The sequence below is a fragment of the Talpa occidentalis genome, unplaced genomic scaffold, assembly GCF_014898055.3.
Source record: "Talpa occidentalis isolate TD23 unplaced genomic scaffold, MPIMG_talOcc4v2.1 talOcc4.9, whole genome shotgun sequence".
Taxonomy (NCBI): domain Eukaryota; kingdom Metazoa; phylum Chordata; class Mammalia; order Eulipotyphla; family Talpidae; genus Talpa; species Talpa occidentalis.
The window spans coordinates 16,392,267-16,414,610 of record NW_023605305.1 but is presented as its reverse complement, the minus strand read 5'-3'; the positions used below and the strand labels follow the sequence as shown (position 1 = coordinate 16,414,610).

General features: G+C 38.4%; 1 protein-coding gene across 10 annotated transcripts in view; it reads right to left on the bottom strand.

Moving 5' to 3' along the window:
* PHACTR4 (phosphatase and actin regulator 4) overlaps nucleotides 1-22,344 on the bottom strand; it is a 75,473-nt gene that overhangs the window by 13,982 nt on the left and 39,147 nt on the right. For 7 of the 10 annotated variants that reach the window (XM_054691869.1, XM_037501442.2, XM_054691870.1 and 4 more), the window contains 5 exons: nucleotides 10,425-10,598; nucleotides 8,387-8,467; nucleotides 4,592-4,756; nucleotides 3,690-4,073; nucleotides 565-1,159 (listed from right to left, as the gene is read on the bottom strand). In XM_054691869.1, coding sequence (XP_054547844.1) covers nucleotides 565-1,159; nucleotides 3,690-4,073; nucleotides 4,592-4,756; nucleotides 8,387-8,467; nucleotides 10,425-10,598 — 1,399 coding nt within the window. Of the gene's footprint in view, nucleotides 1-564; nucleotides 1,160-3,689; nucleotides 4,074-4,591; nucleotides 4,757-8,386; nucleotides 8,468-10,424; nucleotides 10,599-11,565; nucleotides 11,594-22,344 lie in introns of all 10 variants that reach the window. The other 3 variants (XM_037501441.2, XM_037501443.2, XM_037501445.2) reach the window with 2 other exon arrangements.

Sequence of the window (22,344 nt, the reverse complement as noted above, 5' to 3'; positions counted from 1 at the left end):
AAGAACAAGATAAGCAGCTTTAGTTTATGGAATATTGAGCTATCTTTTAGCTCCGTTCTTTTTCTTCTAGACTGCTCTCTGTTCTTTTCTACCAAGTATATGTGCCAGGTACTGATGCTTTCAGATTTGTCTAATTTCATTCTTACAGAAAGCCTATGAGTCAGGCATTATAGCAGTTCACACATTACACAATTAAGGAGCAGAAAGGTTAAATAATGTATATTGCTGTGAGCTAATAAGAGGTAAAGCTGATTTGAACTGAGAGCTATATTTCTCCAAGGTTAATGCTCTTAAGCAGCCTGTTATACTGTCTTTCTTGTATCATCTAAAACCAGTGGCTTCAATTTTCACATACAAAAGTTCGTAAAGTTTTTGTATTATCATAAAAATTTCTTCCATGGAAAAAATGCTACAAAAATCAGCAGAGTAAATAAATTCTACAAATTTTGCTATTAAGTATTCTTTCTTTAAATTTACTCACATTTTCTTTTTAAGTAACTTTTTCAAAGTAGGGTCACATAAGTCAAGAAGAGGAAACAAGAGGCAAGCTTTAAAAGCACTCACACTTTCAGCATTTCAATAGTGATGGGAAGTGATCTGGTCCTTTCCAGGGTACTGCTCTCCTCAGAGAAGTGTTCACTGTTCTCGAAGAGCAACGAATGAGCTCTGTGAGAGCCTTCCAAGGGAGGAGTCACGGGAAGTGGGCTGGTCAGGGCCTGTTGGATTCGGATATGCAGTGGGAGAGGGGGCAGCCTAGAGGGTGTGTGGGGCTCTCCAGAGCTCTGGTCCGGTATCCTCCTGGGTACTTCCTTTTTCTGATCTTCTTGTTGGGGAACCTCTGGGGGTAAATCTAAGGAAGGTGGAAACTCACTTCCTGGCACAACCTGAAAAGTCTTAGCAGGGAATGGAGGGGACCGTGGTGGTTCTGGAGGTATATGAGTAGGTAGTGGGGGGGACGGAGAGGGAGGTGGGATCATCAGCAGTGACTCAGAGCCCACACAGCATGTGTTCTTTTCTCTTTGATCACTTGGTGCTTTTGTGGTGACAGCAGTAGACTCTGAGGCGGGTGCCGAGGTTGATGGAATGCCTCTTTTAGGTGGTAAGGGTGGGGATGGTTTTGATAACAACGTACCACTGCTGATTGCTTGGGACAGTTCAGCTGGAAAAGAGAGAACACTTCTGTTCAAGGTCACTTTACAATGCTTTGAGGAGCCAGCCCACGGTCTAGAATTAGAACTGAGCTCAGTCATTCTTTCACGCAAATTATACTATCTTGAGGCTTTGCCATTCTCTAGATATCTCATCCTGAAGCAAAATTTATATTTAAATAACTAGAAGGTCTAACAAATGTATAAAGATGAAGGAAGACCGCTGCCTTAGTATCTGATAAGAAATTTCTCACTTTTCTGCTATAATAATAACAGCAGTTTTTATGACTGATTCTTGGTGTAGATCGTTAACATGAATACAGAAAAAATGCAGATATAAAGTTCTTTTAGTTTTAACTGCTTACCATTTTAAAAATGAAATGTGTAGAAAGCAATAAAACACACACACACACACACAACTGCCTATTGTTACCATATCCTCAGAATATCTAGATAATTCTGTATCATAAAACTATCAATAATAATATCCTGGATTTTTATAGCAAATGGAAAGGCCCCTGAAAACACTGAAGTATTTTTCTATTTGACTTCATGTTTCTCTTATAAAAGAAATAATTTTTACCATTTTACAGCAGGAAAACCAAAGGCTACAGAGGTTGACTTGCCCACTATCATCCAAATGTTTGGATTTTATAGGCCAACACAATTAACAAAAAATTCTTGACCAACTTCAGGTTGTTAGTTTTTGTTTCCAAGTAAGGTTTGATATTCAGTAACCACTTATAAACATAATCCTTTCATGAAAGAGATGGCATTTTAAAGACCAAAGATTTAGGAAGGACATAGTTTCAGAATAAACAATAATCCTTTTAGTTAAATCTAATTAACCTTAATAAAAACTGTGTGAACTGTGCTATTTTTCTCCTTCTGGTAACAACCACTCACGGACTGGCACTGATTTCTCAGTTGTGGGCCTACTGCTTTGGGCTACTCACTGTAGTCAAGAGTGGCCTCTGTGGCTTGGCCCAGGTTACAGTACCACTGACTTAGCAATTTATCCCAATGCATCAGCGTTACCTGGGAACTTAGAAATACAAATTCTTAAGCTTTACTCCAGACTTACTTAATCAGAAATTGTAAAGTCATGGTTCAACAATCTGTGTGTGTGTGTGTGTGTGTGTGTGTGTGGTGGTGGTGGTGGTGTTTATTTTTAAAACATTTTATTGAAGTAAATACTGGTTTGCAACTATATACATGTTTTAGATGTAAAGCATATAGTTTGACAACTATACGTGCTACGGTAAAATCTCCACCAGCTCTCGAGTTTCTATCTCCCACGATATAACTGACCCCCTTTATCTGATTTGTCCTCCCAGCAATCTGTGTTTTAACAAGCTCTCCTGATCGGGATGCAAACATGTGTCTTCTAGATAACAGTTTGAGACCACAGGTGAATAGGACGGAGGTCTAGACTTGAGAGGGGAAAAGCCTTTGCTTGGGCTCTCTCTAACAGCAACCCTGAATGAGTCACAACTTCTTCATGTTGCAACTGCTCTAATTATATAATAGATAAAATAATTTTCCTACTTCACAAGGAGGTTTTGAAAATAAGTATATGAAAGTTCCTCAAGTTCCTCAGAGATAAAGCAACACACTATCCATCCAAGATAGTGATAATAGTAATAATGATCTTCATCCTGTTTTTATCAAGCTGAGTATGCCTCCAACCTGTCAAGCAATAAATTCTGAGCCTGTTTTTCAAGGTTCTAGTCACCCCACACAAAGGGGTGGTATTAGCCATTGAATAAGCACATTTTTTAATTCCTCCAATCATTAACAAGAACTCTAAGCAGTATATTAAGTTTAGTAGTTTTCCTGATAAACACCTTCTCCCATCCTCCCTAACTTGAAAAGTCCTTTAAGAAAATATACATTTATGTGAAGAAGGCAGACCTAAATGGGTTCAGGTAAAACTAACAAATTTACCAAGACTATAAAAACCTCACTGGTTATCTTTTTTGCTTTCTCTCTTCCACCACTCATTTCAGTAAGAGTAGAATTCTTGACTCTCCCAAGAGAAAACATGATTTTATCAGGACAATTTAAATAATATCTTTTGCAGTTCCCCAGGAAGGTATTATGTCATAGCCTGAATCACAAGGTGCACTGGCATCTATACAATCATTTTATCTACTCAGCTTATGATGAAGGAAGGCACTGGCAATTTAAAGTGGGTTTAAAAAAAAACTTTTCTCAATGCAGGTCAAACCTGTTGTGGTCTTCACATACCCAGTCCCTTAACTATAAACAGTATTTCAGAAACACTGTTTAGGAAAATAGGTATCAATGTCTCTAAACTTGAACCTAATTTTAGTGCTACTTTGATTTCAGCTTGTTCCCATGCATAGCTATCTGCCTCATTTTCCTCATTTTCCAGACTTTTCTCTTTATCAAGGGCATTCAAAGGGACATTATATGGAGAACTCTCTCACAAATCAAATATTGTACCAGTTATTCAATAAAACAATCATTCCAAACCAAACTAAACTGAAAACAAGGGAAACCTAAAAATTTACTTACCAATGACAGGGTTGCTATTTCTGTGAGCTGGTTTAGGGGGAGGGACAGGGGGCTGCTTGGCAGGGATGGTATGAGTGATGCTTGGGGCAGCAGTAGTGTTAGTGCTGGTGGGAGCAGTGAGCAGAGTCCTGGGTGCTGGGGAGGGGGGCACGGAGGAATTAACAGTTTTTGCTAGGCTGGTGGCAGCAGGTGTTGTGGTGGTGGCAGCAGTGGAGATGGAGGAGATGGACCTTGCTGAGCTGCCAGAGGAAGTGGCATCCTTTGCTTGTCCTTCATTTGCTTCGTGAGAAGAGGATAGAGGTCTTTTAGGGGGAAGTAAAGGCTGTCTGGGTGCATTCTCAGGAACAGACTCTGATTCAGAAGTAGGCTGGCTTCCAGTTGAGCCTGTGTAAATAACAATATGATTTAAAAGGGAAGACAGAGTACCAAGACAGACTAAAAATGTTAACATATCTATGGACTTATGGTCAACTTCATCAATTACTTAATTTATGGGTTAGTTTATAGAAAAAATTTCCTAAGCTCAATATTCTTAACATATGTGACACCTCATTCAGTAAGAGGGTCATTATGGTAAATATTCTTCATACAAAAGCCAGGCAACTGGAGGAGACACGTCAGCAGCCTTCCAGTGAAGGAGGAGGAAAGTGCAGCTTAAAAAGATCTGCAGTTATCTGATATTTAACATCCTCGTCCATCTCTGAGAATCACAAAATCAGGTATTTTATGAATGAAAGAAGGACGGGGGAAAACTCCACTTATAGCTAAAGTTAGTTGAGAAATTTCTAGAGGAGAACATAATTCTCTCTGGATTCCATTTTCCCTCCTGCTCTCTTGCAAACCCTTCAGGTAAGTAAGATGCCTGATCTATGGCTCTTAAACAAAAATACCCAGTTTCTCACCAAGTCGCTTCTTTGGGTCCTCTTCTGGAACAGGTTTCCTAAGACTTGGTAGTCTTCCTGGCTCGTCTTCTACTTGGATTGGACTAGAAGATCTGGCACTCCCTATAGGAGTGGTGTGACCATTTTTTAACATGGTGTGGCCCAATTTCCCTGGATCCTCACCACCTGCCAGGTTCAAAAAAGAAGAACAAACTGATGGAACTGGCATGGCCAGACAGGGAGAAGAGCTGGTGATTTCTCACCATTCAGCCCCCTGTTCCCCTCCTTCCTGATTTAGATTATTATTTATATCTACAGTATCTTGAGTTTTACAGAGGTAATGGAAATAAGTAATTCCTTTTTCCAATAAACATGTGATTGCCTATTATGTGCCAAGTGGCTTCTCCATGAAATCAGATTTATTATACGTAAGTAATTATAATGCTCAATGTTAAAAGTTAAAATGAAAGAAATGCTGTGGTAGCAATGAGGAAGAAACTAATCTCTTGGGGTATGAATGGAGTTGGGAAGACTTCACAGGAAGTGGAAGATAAACTGGGTCAGAAAGGAGGAGCAGAAGCCTCCACACTGGCGACAAGATGAAGACAGACAGTGTATTTAGGAAGCAGGAAAAACATGTACAAAGGTGTGTGACTGTTCAACATGTTTGAGAACTGGCACTAGTTTGGTTTGGCAGAGGATAGATATCTGCACACAAGAAACAGTTATGGACAGGGCTAAAAAGACAAGTTTAAGAGCCAGGCTACGAAGGATACCAGATAGCACATAAAGGAGCCTGGACTGAATACTGTAAGCAATAGGAAGTCAAAGAATTAAAGGAAGAGAGAGATTTGATCTCATCTTTTAGAAGGTTAACTCTAAGAGCTGTGAGGAAGATTATATAGATGGGCAGAGATTGGAAAAGGAAAATTAACATTAAGACCTACTTTCAAATATAAGAGAGAAATAAAAGAGGAAGTCTGGAGAGTACGGGAAGAACCAATTGGTAGATTAAGAGTAAAATTGCTATAAATTGCAGGAATGATTACTAGGTTAGAGGCTCTGGGATGACCACTCACTGCTATGAAAAATGTAGGAAAGATGCCTTCATGGAATAATTAAGACAAACTTTCCCAATTATTGCTGACTCTCTTTTGGAGGAAAGCTGAAAAAATTGAGCTTAGAGACTCAAAATGGTCTCACCTGCATAGTGTCAGGGGGACAGGAAGACTAGAATTAGTTGCTGTCCTTTTTTGTTTTACACAGTGAGAGACTTTGGAAAGTATCATTTTAGTTATACTTCTATTGATAATCAAGTTATTTTCTTTAGCTTCCATAGAGCAAACCACAACCTTTATGGTTTGCTTATCCCAAACCACAACCTCTGATTAGGGAATTAGGCACTATCAGCCTTCATGCAGTATGCAGTCTCAGTAAGCTTGGGCTAAAAGTAGTGAAGAGTTTAAGGCAAATAAGCACTAAGTAAAAATGTATTTCTAAAGCTAAAGCATTCTGATGCTAAGATGCTGGACATGTACAGAAGAAGGGGCAAGAAGATAATATTGATACAAACATAGTAAGTTATTGCTTTTAAGGTAATATAGCTCGACTTTAACAAAAACAGGACTTTATTGAATATAAAGCAATTAATCATTTCAAAACCAACAAAGACTGCTACTTTGGAAAAACATATAGTGAAAGGTTAAGACACGTTATCATTAATTGGTTTCTACTCAGTACACACTAAAAAAATACATGCAAAAATGATCAGTTTTCTCTACTTGAGGAATTATTTCTTATACTTAATGTAAAGGTTTTTGCGAAGCTAGCAGAATGGAGCAGAAGTGGCCTCTGGCTTTAACATCTATGAATGCCCCACTGCCCCTCAGGTCCAGGAAATCTATTAAATATCTTGCAATACAGTCAAGTTAGAAACATAATTAAGCCAAGAGCCATCTTCAAGTAGGAAAAGAACTTTAAAAAGCTCAAGCATCGCTTTTGGCCTAAATAGATAATATAAGCCAGGTTGAGAGAAACTCTTGAGTTTCTTCTTACACAATAAAGCTTACGTCAGTTCTCTGGTTGGCAGAGTGGCATCCTGACCAATAACTGCATGTCATCATCAATTGGCCGTTGGAGCTTGCAGTTTAGCTTGGATCAAGAACCAATATGAACATAGGGCAAAAGAGAATGAGCAAAGGTGAAAAGAAGTAATGTAGTAATGTATGGAGTTTGTGCTGAGTGAGCAAGAAAGATGAATGGCAGGAGAGGGTATGGGGTGAGGAACAGCCATATCAAAAAAGCAAGGGCTAAAGGTGCCACAATGGAGACATTCTAACTGAAGTTATGTCACCGTTGTAACTACAAAGGTACCTAGAAGAGTTTCCCCATACTGCTGAGAAAAAACAGACTCATGAAAAAACAAAAGTTATACCTGCTCATAACTTAATTGTGTAGAAAATCCAGAATACACCCTTCCCATCCAATTCCCATCTCAACATTCAGAGGTAAGCATTGTTAATAACATTTTACTATTTTTCTTTCAAGCTTATTTTCTCTGCCAAGTTTTTACATATTCCAGATATCAAGTCTTCAATATATATACAAATCAAATTTTGATTTATCTATGATGAAAGGTGATGGATTTGCATGGTTATATTTTTCAGATTTTGTCTCATGCAGAGTAACTCTAATGAAAAGCAACCAATGTCCTATAGTCCTACTGTTCCCCAAAGCTGCTTCATACCAGCCATGTGTTGGAGAAAGTCCTGACATTATTAAACCATTAATGAGTGTTGAAATATCAAAATAGGATTTTTATGACAAAACTGTGTTTGTGTGAGGATTAAAAAATAAAATGTCTCCAAAACCATGAAGGCTCATCTCCTCCCACAAAAGCACACCTTTTCCTCTCATAAAACAATCACTCTCCTTCCTAACTCTTGTGGTAAAATCCCCCTTTTTAAAATAAATTATAGTCTAACCATTTAAGTATGCATCTCCAAACACTAGTTTAACATTACCTGTTTGTTCCTTAAATTCATAGAAATGATATAATACATACTCTTTCACAACTGAATTCAATTGTTCAATAGTACTTATTTTCTTTATATTACTGTAACATGTAGATGTAGTTTGCTTTCAATGTCATATACTATTTTCATTTATTTATTTCTATTATTAATAAATACCTACTATGAGCATTTTGTACATGTCTCTTGATTCAGATGTATTCGTCTTTTTGTTGGGTATCTATCCAGGACTGGATATACTAGCACACAAGTTTTACACATCTCCAGCTTCATAAATTCTGCTCAACTATTTTCCAAGGTGGTTATTTCACCGTAATACTTTCATCAACAGCTGTTTATGAATTGCATCTATTTCATACTCTTGTTTTTGGTAGATTTATTTTGGGTTTTTTAGTACATATTTAATTTTGGTTTTAATTTGAATTCCTTAATTACCAATGCAGTAAAAAAACCCACAAAACCTTTTTATTTATTTGTTGGGCATTTTCATGTATTCTGAGTGAAGTGTTTGTTTAAAGCTTTTGTAGATTTTTCTACTGAGTTGTATTTTTCTCTTTTATACATAAAAGTATAAAAAATATATGTAAAAAATAAAAAAATATATATTTATATATAGAAGTTGGTTTTAAAATATATTCTAGATGTGTGAACAGTGTTGCTGTTTTTTTTCCCTTAAAGTTCCAACAGAAGCAATAACAAAGGAAAGGGAAAAAATTCAAACATTTAGTCAGAAACAAAGACCAAGTACACAGAGATAGGCAACAGCAGTAATTTGAAAACTCACCCTGCTCAGAGTCTTCCAACAGAACCCCTCTCTTAACCAGCTCTTCTCTCGGTTTTCGCATAGATATTTTTCTCTCTAAAACTAGTATTAAATTAGAAAACAGAACTCAGAAATGTGGCAGTTAAAGTTCAACTTTAAGTACTATAACCCTACAAGTAAGAGAATAAAGTGGCTCAATTCTCTATTAAGAACAGGAAAACTGGGCCTCCCCGGTGGCACAGCGGTTGAGCGCTGGGTTGCGAAGCTGCCCGCAGTCTCTGCAGCGCCGGTTCGATCCCCGGCTGCTCCCCGGCCACCACAGGAGGGTCCCACATGGCGCGCAGACCTCTCCTGCCACCCGCTGCTCCCCTCAGCAGTGTCCTTCGGTCCTTCTGCCTGCTCTGCTCCCCGCTCTGGTGAATTCTCTCACCCTCCCGTGGCTCTGGTGAATTCTCTCACCCTCCTGCGCTTCTGACTGTACCCAGTGCTTGTATAAATACATAAACAAATAAATCTTTAAAAAAAAAAAAAACAGGAAAACTTTCAAATAAAAAAACTTAATTTCCTTCATATCCTATGCTATTGGAAAAGTATTTCCAAAAGGAATTATCCTTAATTTTAGCTTTTCCTTTTTTTTTAAAGATTTATTTATTTATTTATACAAGCACTGGGTACAGTCAGAAGTGCGGGAGGGTAAGAGAAGTCACCAGAGCCAGAGCAGGGAGCAGAACAGACAGACTGACGAAATACACTGCTGCGGGGAGCAGCAGGCGGCAGGAGAGGTCTGTGCACCATGTGGGACCCTCGCCTGGTGGCTGGGGATTGAGGCGGCGCTGCAGAGGCTGCGGGCAGCTTTGCAGCCCAGCGTTCAACTGCTGCGCCACCGGGGAGGCCCCATTAGCTTTTTCTTTTTCAGTTAAAATTTCAATAACAAGGTATTTAGATTTATCACAGTTCAGGAACTACATTTACCACTCAATAGATAAACTTTAATCCGATCAAAATACCAACCTGGTAATGAGGCTATAGTAAATAAGATTTAGAGGGTGATCATTTGGTTTTTTAATTCTAAAAGATTCAACTCCCTCTTCAAATAAGGGGTTATAGAAGCTTGGGAAGAGAAAGGAAAAGCTGGGTACTTCTAAATGGGAACTCTAACTCAGAACTCTTTTTTTTAAAATTTATTTATTTATTGAAAAAAGGAGATTAATTTATTTATGCATACAAGAGCGGGTATACAGACCAGAGGCATGGGGGGTGAGAGGATTCACCAGAGACAGAGTGGGGAACAGAACTGGCAGGTTGACTGAAGTACATTGCTAAGGGGAGCACCAGGCGAGTCAGGAGAGGTCTGCTGCACCATGTGGGTTGCTCCCTGGCTGGCTGGGGATCAAATTTGTGCTGCAGAGGCTGTGGACAGCTTCACAGGTTGCATCTTAACCCCCTGCACTACCAGGGAGGGCTCCCTAACTCAGAACTCTTTTTTTTAAGGGCCCCCCAAAAGCTTTTTTTTAAAATAAATTTTATTTTTATATTCCCCATATAATTGCAACCCCCTTATTTTGACCCCAATCCCTCCCCTCCCCGCCCCCCACCCCCCATAGAGTGTCTCTGGTTCATAGTTTTTTGTTGATTTTGATTTTCACTTTCTTATAGTTATTCATTTTCCTGGTCCCTTGTTTAAGTTTTCTAGATTCCTGCTATGAGTGAGACCATTCGGTATTTTTCTTTTTTTTTTCTGGCTTATTTCGCTGAGCATGATCCCTTCCAGCGCCATCCATGTTGCTGCAAACTGCATGTGTTTATCTTTTTTGAATGCTGAGTAATCTTCCATGGTGTATATGTACCACATCTTCTTGATCCAGTCATCTGTTTTTGGGCATTTGGGTTGTTTCCAAAGCTTAGCTATTGTAAACAGTGCTGCTATAAACATAGGGGTGCAGGTGCTCTTTGGAATTGATGTTTCTGTGTCCTTTGGGTAAATACCTAGGAGTGGAATTGCTGGATCATATGGAAGCTCTATCTAACTCAGAACTCTTAATCAAATCTTAAATCTTACCTTCCGATGTCTCTTTGAATTTATCGCTACTTTTTTTCTTCCGCCACTTCCACGGCTTGAAGATCTTGCCAAAGCCTGAGAACTTGCTCTTCCTTTTGATGGGAGGCGTTGTCTCTCCTGCTTCCACACTGTCCATGACCATGCCTGGGTCTGCAATGGGCTGGCCTGCTTCTTCTGTTGCATGGTGAGAGGGAGAGGAAAGAGAACAGCCAATTTATTATTTCAGCATAATCTTGAAAATGTCCCTTCCCTTCTCTTCCTGTAGCAGTTGGAAAGGATCAGGGCAATAATAAACAATCATGCAGACAGTCAGACTCCTTGACATCACAGAGACACCAAACATCAAAATCCATGACAGATAAATTAATTACTAAGGAGGAAAAGAAATCAAATCAAGCTGACATCATTTTAGTACAAAAATACAATGAGATGATCATAACCAGTTCAAAATTTCTTAAAGGTGCACACACAAATGTGGATGTCTTCCCTATACGCATGAGTTCTTGCTCCAGTGTAGCCCATTGCTGTTGGCCACTCTCATCCTGTTGGTATGAGGGGAGGTCTTTCCCATCTAACACTACAATCTCCTGTACCACTGAAGCAGGGAATCCCATCAGCAGTGAACAAACCATTCTTCTCTGTTAAACACTGCCCTCTCCCTGCTCTCCTCTTAAGGGCATAAATAGTTCAGGGAGGAGATAACACATTAAGTATTCACACATTACTAATATCTGCTTGTCATATTATTTTCCACATTCACACATAAAAGCCTAGGTAGTTCTTGAGAACTGGGAGGGAACTAGGATGGGCAGAAGCATTACAGAGTGCTTTAAAATGGAGGTAAAATTTTTTGGAAAGTAGAGGTAAGATTCTACTTTGCCTATCATAATATTGCTTTAGGGACAGTCCTGATTTTAAGGATTTAAAAGAAACATAACTGACATGATAAATGTGCAGGGATTGAAGTGAAAGGTCATGAGTCCCTCATAATGACCACACATGCAGATCTAGTTAGTTAGCTTTAGTAGTAGAGAAAGGTGCAGCCAAAACTGGGCCAAGAATAACAAAAAAAAAAAAAGCAGGAAGGCAACAACAACAAAAAAAAAGCAGGAAGGCAACACAATACAGTTTTGCACTCCACCTACTGTCCCAGGGTTCGCTGAAGAAGTCTAGAGGAGAAGAAAAAAAGAGTCATGTGGAACCACCCTGGCATTAAAGTGGAACCTTTATAGAAATACATCAAGGACCACATACTGTTTTATCTCATGTAATAAGTTAGCCTGTTTATTACAAACAATTTCGTGTCAAAGGTTAACACTTTGGGTAGGGATACAAGGGTAATTAATACATCCACGAAAAGTTTTTTAAAACAGATATTTTTAAATAAGAAAACACACAACAAAGCATTATTATTTTTTTTAGTTGATAGATGTGAATCAAAGGAAGTCAATGATAAAGGTCATATTCACATAATTGTAATTATTGGAGCAACCAAAGCAATGACTGTGGATGCATTCTTTTTTCTTTTTAAAAGATTTTTTAAAAATTTATTTATGCATACAAGAACTGGGGTGTAGGCCAGAAGTGTGGAGAGGTGAGAGGTTTTACCAGAGACAGAGTGGGGAGCAGAACAGGCAGATCTACTGAAATATGCTGCTAAGGGAAACAGCAGGCGAGACAGGAGAGGTCTGCTGCACCATGTGGGTTAGCTGCCTTGCCAGGGATGGCTGCCATTAGCTTTATAGTGCTGAGACTTAACCTCTTGTGCCACGAGGGAGGCCGCCCCTCCTCTTTCTTTATGTAAAGAATGTTACTGAATACAGTCTCTAGACACAAAAAGCAAGGAAAACAGCAGTTTTTTTTTTCCTCTGATGACATTTTACTATTTATTTTCTATTTGTCTCATTTGTTCTATGTATCTTTATTATAGCCCATGTAAGCTAGTACTTTTACTACTTCCTGAAAATACAAGAATCTTACAATGTTTTAATTTCAGTTACTCTTTGATTTACTATCATTTTTACTTCTACATATATAACAATAAACCACAGAAAATATTGTTATTTAATAAACAATATTCTTTTATATTTCCTACATATTTGCTTTTGCAAGTACTCTTCATTTCTTTCCACAATGTTGTACTTCCATCCAGATAATTTCATTTCATCATTTTTTTTATATCCAAAAGGGCAGGTTTATTATAAAAGAAGGAAAGAAAAGGACGCTTGCATAGACACAGGCAGGGAGGAGAGCTACCTTCATCACTTTGAAGATTTTCACTAGGGTTAGCATTTCAGTTGGGAGTTAAACAGTTTTATTTAATTTCAGCACTTTATAAATGTCATTTCATTGACTTTTCCTTCTCCCATATTGAATTGCTTTTCTTTGTATGTTTTATTCTTTTTTTAAAGATTTATTTATTTATGCATATAAGAACTGGGGCACAGGCCAGAGGTGTGGTAGGTAAGAGATAGAGTGGGGAGATATCTCTATAGAGTGGGGAGATATCTCTATCTCTGCTCACCAGAGATAGAGTGGGGAGCAGAACAGACAGATCTAGTGAAATACACTGCTGAGGGGAGCAGCGGGTGAGTCAGGAGAGGTCTGCTGAGCCATGTGGGTAGCTCCCTGGCTGGGGATCGAACTTGTGCTACAGTGGCTGAGGATAGTTTCACAGGTTGTGTCTTAACCCCTTATGCCACCAGGGAGGCCCCTGTATGTTTTATTCTTTGAGAATTTGTCAATAGCATAAGTGATATAGTTGGGATTCAAAAGTAAGTCTTGACATCAAAATCTGTGATCCTCTTGACAATGCTGCCTTCAAAATAAAGATTAAGTTTAAATCTTACAAGCTCTTCTAACATCTGGCTTCATTCACTAGCAAAGGCTTCTAGAATATAATTTAAAAAACTGGCACATTATATGATTTAATTCTTACCACCACCTAGATGATTGACATTAGCCTCTGACTTTATATAATTTGCTTTAACAGTTTGGTATTCATCTCAAATAAGGCTCAATACCAAAAATCTATAAAGGGTACAAATTCTAAAGTTCAATGTCTTATTAGGGCCTCCTAAAAATCTAATTTGCCACTCAGTTATAATTACTTCTAATTTCAATATTGTTTTATTAATCCTTTGTTCACTTCTATTAGAAGTTATTACTTTGTACTTAAATTGGATATAACAATCAAATTTTAAATTTAGTTCATTATATTATTTTTACATCAGATTACTGGTCTCTTTTATTCATAAATCACATCCTTTACTTGGAAGTTTTTTTTCATTGACTGATTTGCACTATTACTTCTTCAGATCTTGCTTCAAGTCCAGACAGATTCTTCACGTTGTTGATAAGATATAAAGACAGAGATAGGATTCCAAAGTCAAACTTTTAAGTATGTCTGGTGGGAGTAGTCTAGGAGTGCTCTGGAAACTCACCTTTTAGTTATTATTCAAGTACAACACCCACTATTAATTATTAAAGTGCTGATAAAATTCTTCCCACAAACTAAGGTGCCAACTGAAAGAAACAAATTCTGAATCAAGGAAGTGTTCTCATGGATGGAAAACAGCAGAAAAAGAAGAAAGAGAAAGCAGGTTAATTATTTCTAATGAAAAGGGATAAAAGATAAATCATCTCCCTTTCCCCCAAAATCTATTATGTTGACAATGCCAGAGGGAAATCACAAAAGTCAAACTGATACTCATTAAAGTTTCTTGTTAAGAATTTTTGTCTGGGCCTCCCCTGGTGGCGCAGCGGTTGAGCGCTGGGCTGCAAAGCTGCCCGCAGCCTCTGCAGCACCAGTTCAACCCCTGGCCGCTGGGCGAGGGTCCCACATGGCGCGCAGACCTCTCCTGCTGCGCCCTCTGCTCCCCTCAGCAGTGTACTTCAGTCTGCCTGCTCTGCTCCCTGCTCTGGCTCTGGTGAATCCTCTCACCCTCCCACACTTCTGACTGTACCCAGTGCTTGTATAAATAAATAAATCTTTAAAAAAAAAAAAAATTTTTGTCTGACAGAAAGAAAATTCAAATGCATCTTTTAGAAGACCAATAAAAAGTGAAACTGAGAGATGAATAAATTATATTGAAAAAGTGTATCTAGGTATCAATGATATAATTACATCCCAAATTCGTTCTACATTCAAACATAAAGAGCAGAGAGGGTTGAGATTGAAAATGTTCATTAAAAATTTGCACATCTTTCAAGTCATTCTCAATAACTGATTCTATCATTATTTTGGTCCCATTTCCAATTTGACAAGAAATACAGGCTAAGAGTCACATTTGGGTATCTTATTCTGTTTAAACAACTGATGGAATCTAAGCTGGCCTTAAATTAAGTGCCATTCTATCTTCCATTAGTGCCCAAACAAGGCACCTTCCCAGAATACAGAGTGCAGCATGCAGACTACAGTTTCATGATTGTGTGTTGTGAAGAAAACACTCTTTTGAGTCACGCCACTCCTGGCAACTAGGAAAGCATGTCAGAGTTGGAGGTCTTGGTGGTTTTGGAAGAGGTGGAGGTTGGGAGAGGAAGATAACTAACCAAATTATAGTTTGGAGTACCTGGTTTAAGTAGTACCCTAAAGCCTTGCCCCCATATTTAAACACTTACTCCCTCATTCAGGCCATAGCCCCTCACATTTCAGTGGCCTGTTGTTCTATATGTATTATGCAGCGCTCTAGTGCTTTCTTTCTTCAACCCCCAGATTTTTCCTGGTCAACTTTTCATTCATGTTTTTAAATTCAAGCTTAATTGTTCCAAATGAATTTCTGGGGTGATTTTAAAATAAACGTTATGTACTATTTAAAAAATCATTTAGCAGGCCTCCCCAGTGGTGCAGCAGTTGAGCGCTGGGCTGTGAAGCTGCCCGCAGCCAGTGCAGCGCCGGTTCTATCCCAGGCCACCAGGTGAGGGTCCCACATGGCGTGCAGACCTCTCCTGCCGCCTGCTGTTCCCCTCAGCAGTGTACTTCCTCAGTCTGCCTGCTCTGCTCCCCGCTCTGACTCTGGTGAATTCTCTCGCCCTCCCGCGCTTCTGTCTGTACCCAGTGCTTGTATAAATAAATAAATAAATAAATAAATAAATAAATAAATCTTAAAAAAAAAAAAAAAAAAAACCTAAAAAATCATTTAGCACTTTTGATCTTTAAACAGTGTATCCACTGTTAAAAGAAATAGAAGAAGACACAAAGAAATGGAAAGACATCCCCTGCTCATGGATTGGAAGAATAAACATTATTAAAATGGCCATCCTACCAAAAGCAATACAGATTCAATGCTATTCCAATCAAAATTTCAATGTCATTCTTCAAAGAAATAGAACAATTATTGATGAAATTCATATGGAATCACAAAAAACCCTGAATTGCCAAAGCTCTCCTGAAAAAGAAAGAAGGGAATGGAGGCATCACACTCCCAGACTTCAAACTATACTACAAAGCCATAATCATCAAAACTGCATGGTATTGGAACAAGAACAGACATACAGACCAATGGAATCGAATCGAAAATCCAGAAATAAACCCACAGATTTATGGTCAACTAATCTTTGACAAAGGAGCAAAGACTATGCATTGGAGCAAAGAAAGTTTGTTCAATAAATGGTGCTGGGAAAACTGGGTTGCTACATGCAAAAGAATGAAGCTTGACCACTACCTCACACCATACACAAAAATCAACTCAAAATGGATTAAAGAACTAGATATAAGACCTGAAACCATAAAATATATAGAAGGAAATATAGGCGAAACACTACGTGATTTGCACATCAAAGACGTCTTTACAGACACATCACCCAAAGCAGTGATAGTGAAGGCAAAGATAAACAGCTGGGACTACATCAAATTAAAGAGCTTCTGCACAGCAAAAGAGACAATAACAAAAACAAAGGGAAACCCTACCAACTGGGAGAACATTTTTGCACCCAACACTAATGATAAAGGACTGATCACAAAAATCTGCAAAGAGCTGATGAGACTCAACAAAAACAAAGAAAATAATCCAGTCCAAAAATGGGCAGAAGAGCTAAAAAGAAACTTCTCTGAAGAGGAAATGCAAATGGCCAACAGGCATATGAAAAAATGTTCAACATCACTTGTAATCAGGGAAATGCAAATCAAAACTACCATGAGATACCATCTTACACCAGTGAGAATGGCACATATTAAAAAAACTAGCAACAACAAATGTTGGCGAGGGTGTGGAGAAAAAGGAACTCTTCTGCACTGTTGGTGGGAGTGCAAACTGGTCCAACCACTATGGAGAGCTGTGTGGAGATTTCTGGACCTACTAAACATAGAGCTTCCATAGGATCCAGCAATTCCACTCCTAGGTATTTACCCAAAGGACACAGAAACATCAATTCCAAAGAACACCTGCACCCCTATGTTTATAGCAGCACTGTTTACAATAGCTAAGCTTTGGAAACAGCCCAAATGCCCAAAAATAGATGACTGGATCAAGAAGATGTGGTACATATATACCATGGAATATTACTCAGCATTCAAAAAAGATAAACACATGCAATTTGCAGCAATATGGATGGCGCTGGAAGGGATCATGCTCAGCGAAATAAGCCAAAAAGAAAAAGAAAAATACCGAATGGTCTCACTCATAGCAGGAATCTAGAAAACTTAAATAAGGGACCAGGAAAATGAATAACTATAAGAAAGTGAAAATCAAAATGAACAAAAAACTATGAACTAGAGACACTTTTTGGGGGGTGGGGGGCGGGAGGGGAGGGATTGGGGTCAGAATGGAGGGGTTGCAATTGTATGGGGAATATAAAAATAAAATTTATTATTTAAAAAAAAATAAAGAGTGTATCCATTTAATGATTTGTTGTAGATATATATCATACTTTTAATACCTGGTAGAAGTAGGGATAACAGTGTTAAACAATATCTTAGGTCAAAGATAGTGTTCATTTTAGAATCCCATTTACAAATTCTTAATCATCCATGTCAGAAGGCAAGGTATAGACAATTTCGGTCCGGTCCACAGAAAACTTAGTTTTTAACATAGTCTTTTTACTACCTTCTTCCCTTCAGATTAAGTAGTGTCAAAATTATAAGTTTTCCTATTTAATCCACCAAACTTTCATGTAAGCAGTTACATGACCTAATTTAAAAATCTAAAGTTTTTTTTTAAAAAAAAAAAAAAAAACTCTTATTTTTTTTTCCCAAGTCTTTTTTTTTTTTTTGTTTAAGATTTATTTATTTGGGGCCTCCCCGGTGGCGCAGCGGTTGAGCGCTGGGTTGCGAAGCTGCCCGCGGCCTCTGCGGCGCCGGTTCGATCCCCGGCTGCTCCCCGGCCACCGGAGGAGGATCCCACATGGTGCGCAGACCTCTCCTACCACCCGCTGCTCCCCTCAGCAGTGTACTTCGGTCCTTCTGCCTGCTCTGCTCCCCGCTCTGGCTCTGGTGAATTCTCTCACCCTCCCGCGCTTCTGACTGTACCCAGTGCATGTATAAACAAAACAAACAAATATAATAAATAAATAAATAAAAACATGCCTCTATAAAAAAAAAAAAAAAAAAAAAGATTTATTTATTTATACAAGAACTGGGGTACAGGCCAGAGGCGTGGGAGGTTGAAAGGATTCACCCGAAACAGAGTATGGAGCAGAACAGGCAAGGCAGGAGAGGTCTGCTGCGCCATGTGGGCCTCTCCCTGGCCGGCCGGGGAATCGAACCCGCGCTGCAGAGGCTGCGGACAGTTTTGCAGTGCTGCGCTCAACCTGCTGTGCCACCAGCGCTCAGCCTAAAGTTTTGTGTAACAAGATACACATGCCATTATCAAAAGATGCCAATTACATTTTTAAATTTAAGGTGTACAGCATTATTTGACTTACACATACTGTGACCAATTATCTTTATAATTTAATGATTCGAATTATTTTATTCCCATCTCGCTTAAAACAAATCTTGTTTTGTACAGCATTTTGACAGGATCATAACCTTATAAGTGGAGAACATTCATTTATGGTATTTGTGCTATTATAGTTACTAATTTTTGCATTCTATTTTTTTATTAAAGATTTTTATTTATATATTTATTTATTTATACAAGCACTGGGTACAGTCAGAAGCGCGGGAGGGTGAGAGAATTCACCAGAGCCAGAGCGGGGAGCAGAGCAGGCAGAAGGACCGAAGTACACTGCTGAGGGGAGCAGTGGGCGAGGCAGGAGAGGTCTGCGCGCCATGTGGGACCCTCCTCCGGTGGTGGCCAGGGAGCAGCCAGGGATTGAACCAGCGCTGCAGAGGCTGCGGGCAACTTCGCAACCCGGCGCTCAACGGCTGCGCCACTGGGGAGGCCCGCATTCTATTTTTTTTTTAAGATGTATTTATTTATGCATAGAAGAACTGGGGTATAGGCCAGAGGTGCAGAGGGTGAGAGGATTCACCAGATGAGTGGGGAGAATAGGCAGCGATCTACTGAAATACACTGCTGAGGGGAGCAGCGGGCGAGGTAGGAGAGGTCTGCTGTACCATGTAAGTTACCTCCCCAGCCAGGACTGAACTCAGGCTGCAGCAATGATAGCACTGAGACTTAACCCTAGGCCACCAGGGAGGCCCCAGTTTCGCCATCTAAAAGAGCATTATTGGATTTAAAGAACTGTTTTAGAAAACTACAACAAAATCACAGAAAGCAAAACCTGCTACTAATGAACAAAGCAGGCTTTGTTGAGAGCAGGTCTGTAACTTCCCTTGGAAGTATACTGCATAGTTCTTACCTTTGGGAAGTAGTAAGAATTTGTGAAAGCATGCAAGAAGATAGCGAGAAGGCTTCTCTCTGAATTTGCAAGTACAGTGAAGTCTGAGATTCCAGCTCTGGGAAAAGACAGTCTTCTCACTGTGAGGGCATTTAGAAGCAATGCTGCTGGACCTTGGCAGCTGGATGTGCAAGGCTTTTCGACAAAAATTCCAACTTGAGAGTAAGTTTTCATAGTGAGGTGCCAAAATAGAACACTCTCTCATGGGAAAAACTGTAACTTTCCCAAGTTTAACTCCAAGTGGAAAGAAGGAACCATCATTTTTAGTTGGTGTTCTATATTTGATGACAAGAGAAAATCCTTTAAGTTCAGGAAAGATGCCTATATTGTCACTTCCTCCTGATTTCTGGATTACATGCCTAGAATATGCCTAGTTTCTCAGAAGAAAGCATTTATTGATCAGCCTATATAAGAAATGTCCCTGATAATTCTGATGACCAAATAATGCTAAGTGTTTTTCTTCAAAGTCCTATAAAATTGTTTATTTTTAAATGACCTATCATTTATTCCTGTTAATATTGCCTGATAGCTACACAAAACTTTATTAATTCAGCAACCTCCTTACCATTTTGCCTTTCAGTGACAATATATATTTTTAAAGGTTTTTTAAAAAATTTATTTAAGCATACAGAGCTGGGGTCCAGGCCAGAGGTGCAGGGGATGAGAGGATTCACCAGAGACAAAGTGGGGAGCAGAACAGGTAGATCTACTGAAATATACTGCAGCGGGCAAGCCAGGAGAGGTTGGCTGTGCCATGTGGGTCACCTCCCTGGCTGGGGATCAAAATCCTGCTGCATTGGCTGTGGATAGCTTCATAGTGCTGAGACTTGACCCCTTGTGTGACCAGGGAGGCCATGACAATATATTTTTTATCATCTTTCCCTATTTCCATTATCATAAGCATGAGAACCAATAAATACAACTTTCAGAATAAAGTGAGTCAAATGGTGATGAAAAAGGAATGTAGGGAAGAGAAACATTACAAGACATTATCTTTAAAAGCAACATATTCCTATGCAAAAGAAAAATGGGAAAAAAAGGCTAATAAATGAAATGTATATGAAGGAAAAAAAAAAAAAAAAAGCTAGCATGGAGGAGTGGAAGGCAGAGAGAAGCAAAGTGCCAGACTAAATGATTGGGTAGAGCTTCTTAAAATTCTTTGGTCTTGTGCTTAATTTAAGGACATGTGCTAATTAGCTGGTTGTTTTAATATGATACATATTAAAGAACTCTAGTGAACATAGAAACAATGTCTAATGTTGATTAAAAACTAGGAAGATTCATTTAAACATTTTATATGGTTAAGTATCTAAGCTTTTCCTATGGACATATTTCATTCAAGGATAATTTTTTTGTATGTGAACCTGCTGAGGATAACCCCTTATTTCCTTGACTGGACAGATAGCACAGCATAAATTTCTAGTCTGTATTCAAATAGTTCATCAGTTGTGAGAAAGAGCCTATGATAAAAAACTTTAGTTGGAAACTGACTTCTCAAGAACTGAATGAGTCTTCATACAAAGGTTATTTATTTGAAAGCAGACTATTGGTTAATAGCCTCCGGTCATAAGTCAAGGAGTCAACTAATTTAAAGAAAGGGAGATGTTTTAATTTATAAACTTTGGATTTCTTCTTTTAATATTTTAAATTCTCAACTAGGAAGTAAACTTCCTAAGGGCACAGACATGAGTTATTTTATACAGGGTCCACTACTACAATCAGTACCTTGAAAATAACAAGAAATCAATTTAAATATATTCAGTCACTTATTTTACAACACTTGGCTTGCCAAACCTAGCACCCTCAATTTTAAAGTTCAAAGCTAATTCTTGTATCATAAATCTGAGCTGTAAACAAATGATTTGGGTTTTAATATACTCGGTACATTTATCCTTCCAAAGAATCTGATAAGACTTTCCACTGAAATGCTTTTCAAATTCCATTAGGATATTGTTGTTTGGCAAAAATCTTTAAGGCAATGGTATAGTCCTCAAAGTTGTCAATGTTAGCCTTCATGACTTGGCCCTGACTTGTGCAAACAGAATACATCCTGAATTATAAATAAAATAATGAGGTCTGTCCATTAAAATAGCTTACAGTCATCTAAAAATGATTTAGGTAATTGAAAATAAAATCCAAAAATTAAATCCAGAGAATAAAAAATAGTTAGGTACTGGAGTGATTTCTACTTCACCACAGGTCTTTTACTAGGCTACTGTTAGGCAGAAAAATAGAGTCTCATTTTTTATAGGAGCATAATAATATCAAATTTTACTCAGAAGAAATTTTTGTATAGTATATGCTAGATGAGCATTCTCTATAAGGACTACCACCCATCAGTAAGTTGTACCTGCTTACTCACTTTGTGCTTTTCCATCTCATAGATAAGAACCTAACATAATCCAGTTCCTTATAGTATCTGTTAACAAAGAACTAAACCTTGGAGTGGAAATCACAGGAGAATTTAGTGTTCCAAATGTGAATTTATCAGATTCAGGAGAGTCATTACCACTGGGAACAAGGAACAAAATGTCAATATAAGGGAATCACGCATTGAGAAATGGGGTGGGATATGTATCTGCTGTCAATTTTATTTCTTAAGCTGTACAGAAACCCCAGAGATTGAAATTTTTTTTTCTATGTAACTTCTTGTACTTATGAAACATTCTACTTATGAAACATCTTTAGAAAAAAGTGAGCTACTGAGTTGACATGAACCCAGTCCTGGTATGCAAGGAAAAGTGAGTCAAATCCTGGCTTCAGTACTAAAAATCTATTGCTGAATGATTTCACTATGTGATCCATGTATTTCCATTACAGTAAAACATAAAAATTACTTCACAGGAATTTCAATTGGCAAGTTGTAAGGAGAAAACATGCCTTTAGAAACAAAATTACGTTAAGTCATGAGACACATTTGGGAGTATTACCTGTGTCTCCACACAGTTTTCTATTTTTTAAAAGTCACCAACATTTTTCTTTTCTGGGGGAAAAAAAGCAGTCTAGGACTAAACATGTTTTTTCTTGCTTCATAAATCAAAGAGAAAGTGTAGTTTTTAAAAAATAGCACAGTGTCAAGAAATGATTCACAGGCTTTCTTCCTTTTTGCTTATATTTAGCAACCCTTTAATGGACATCC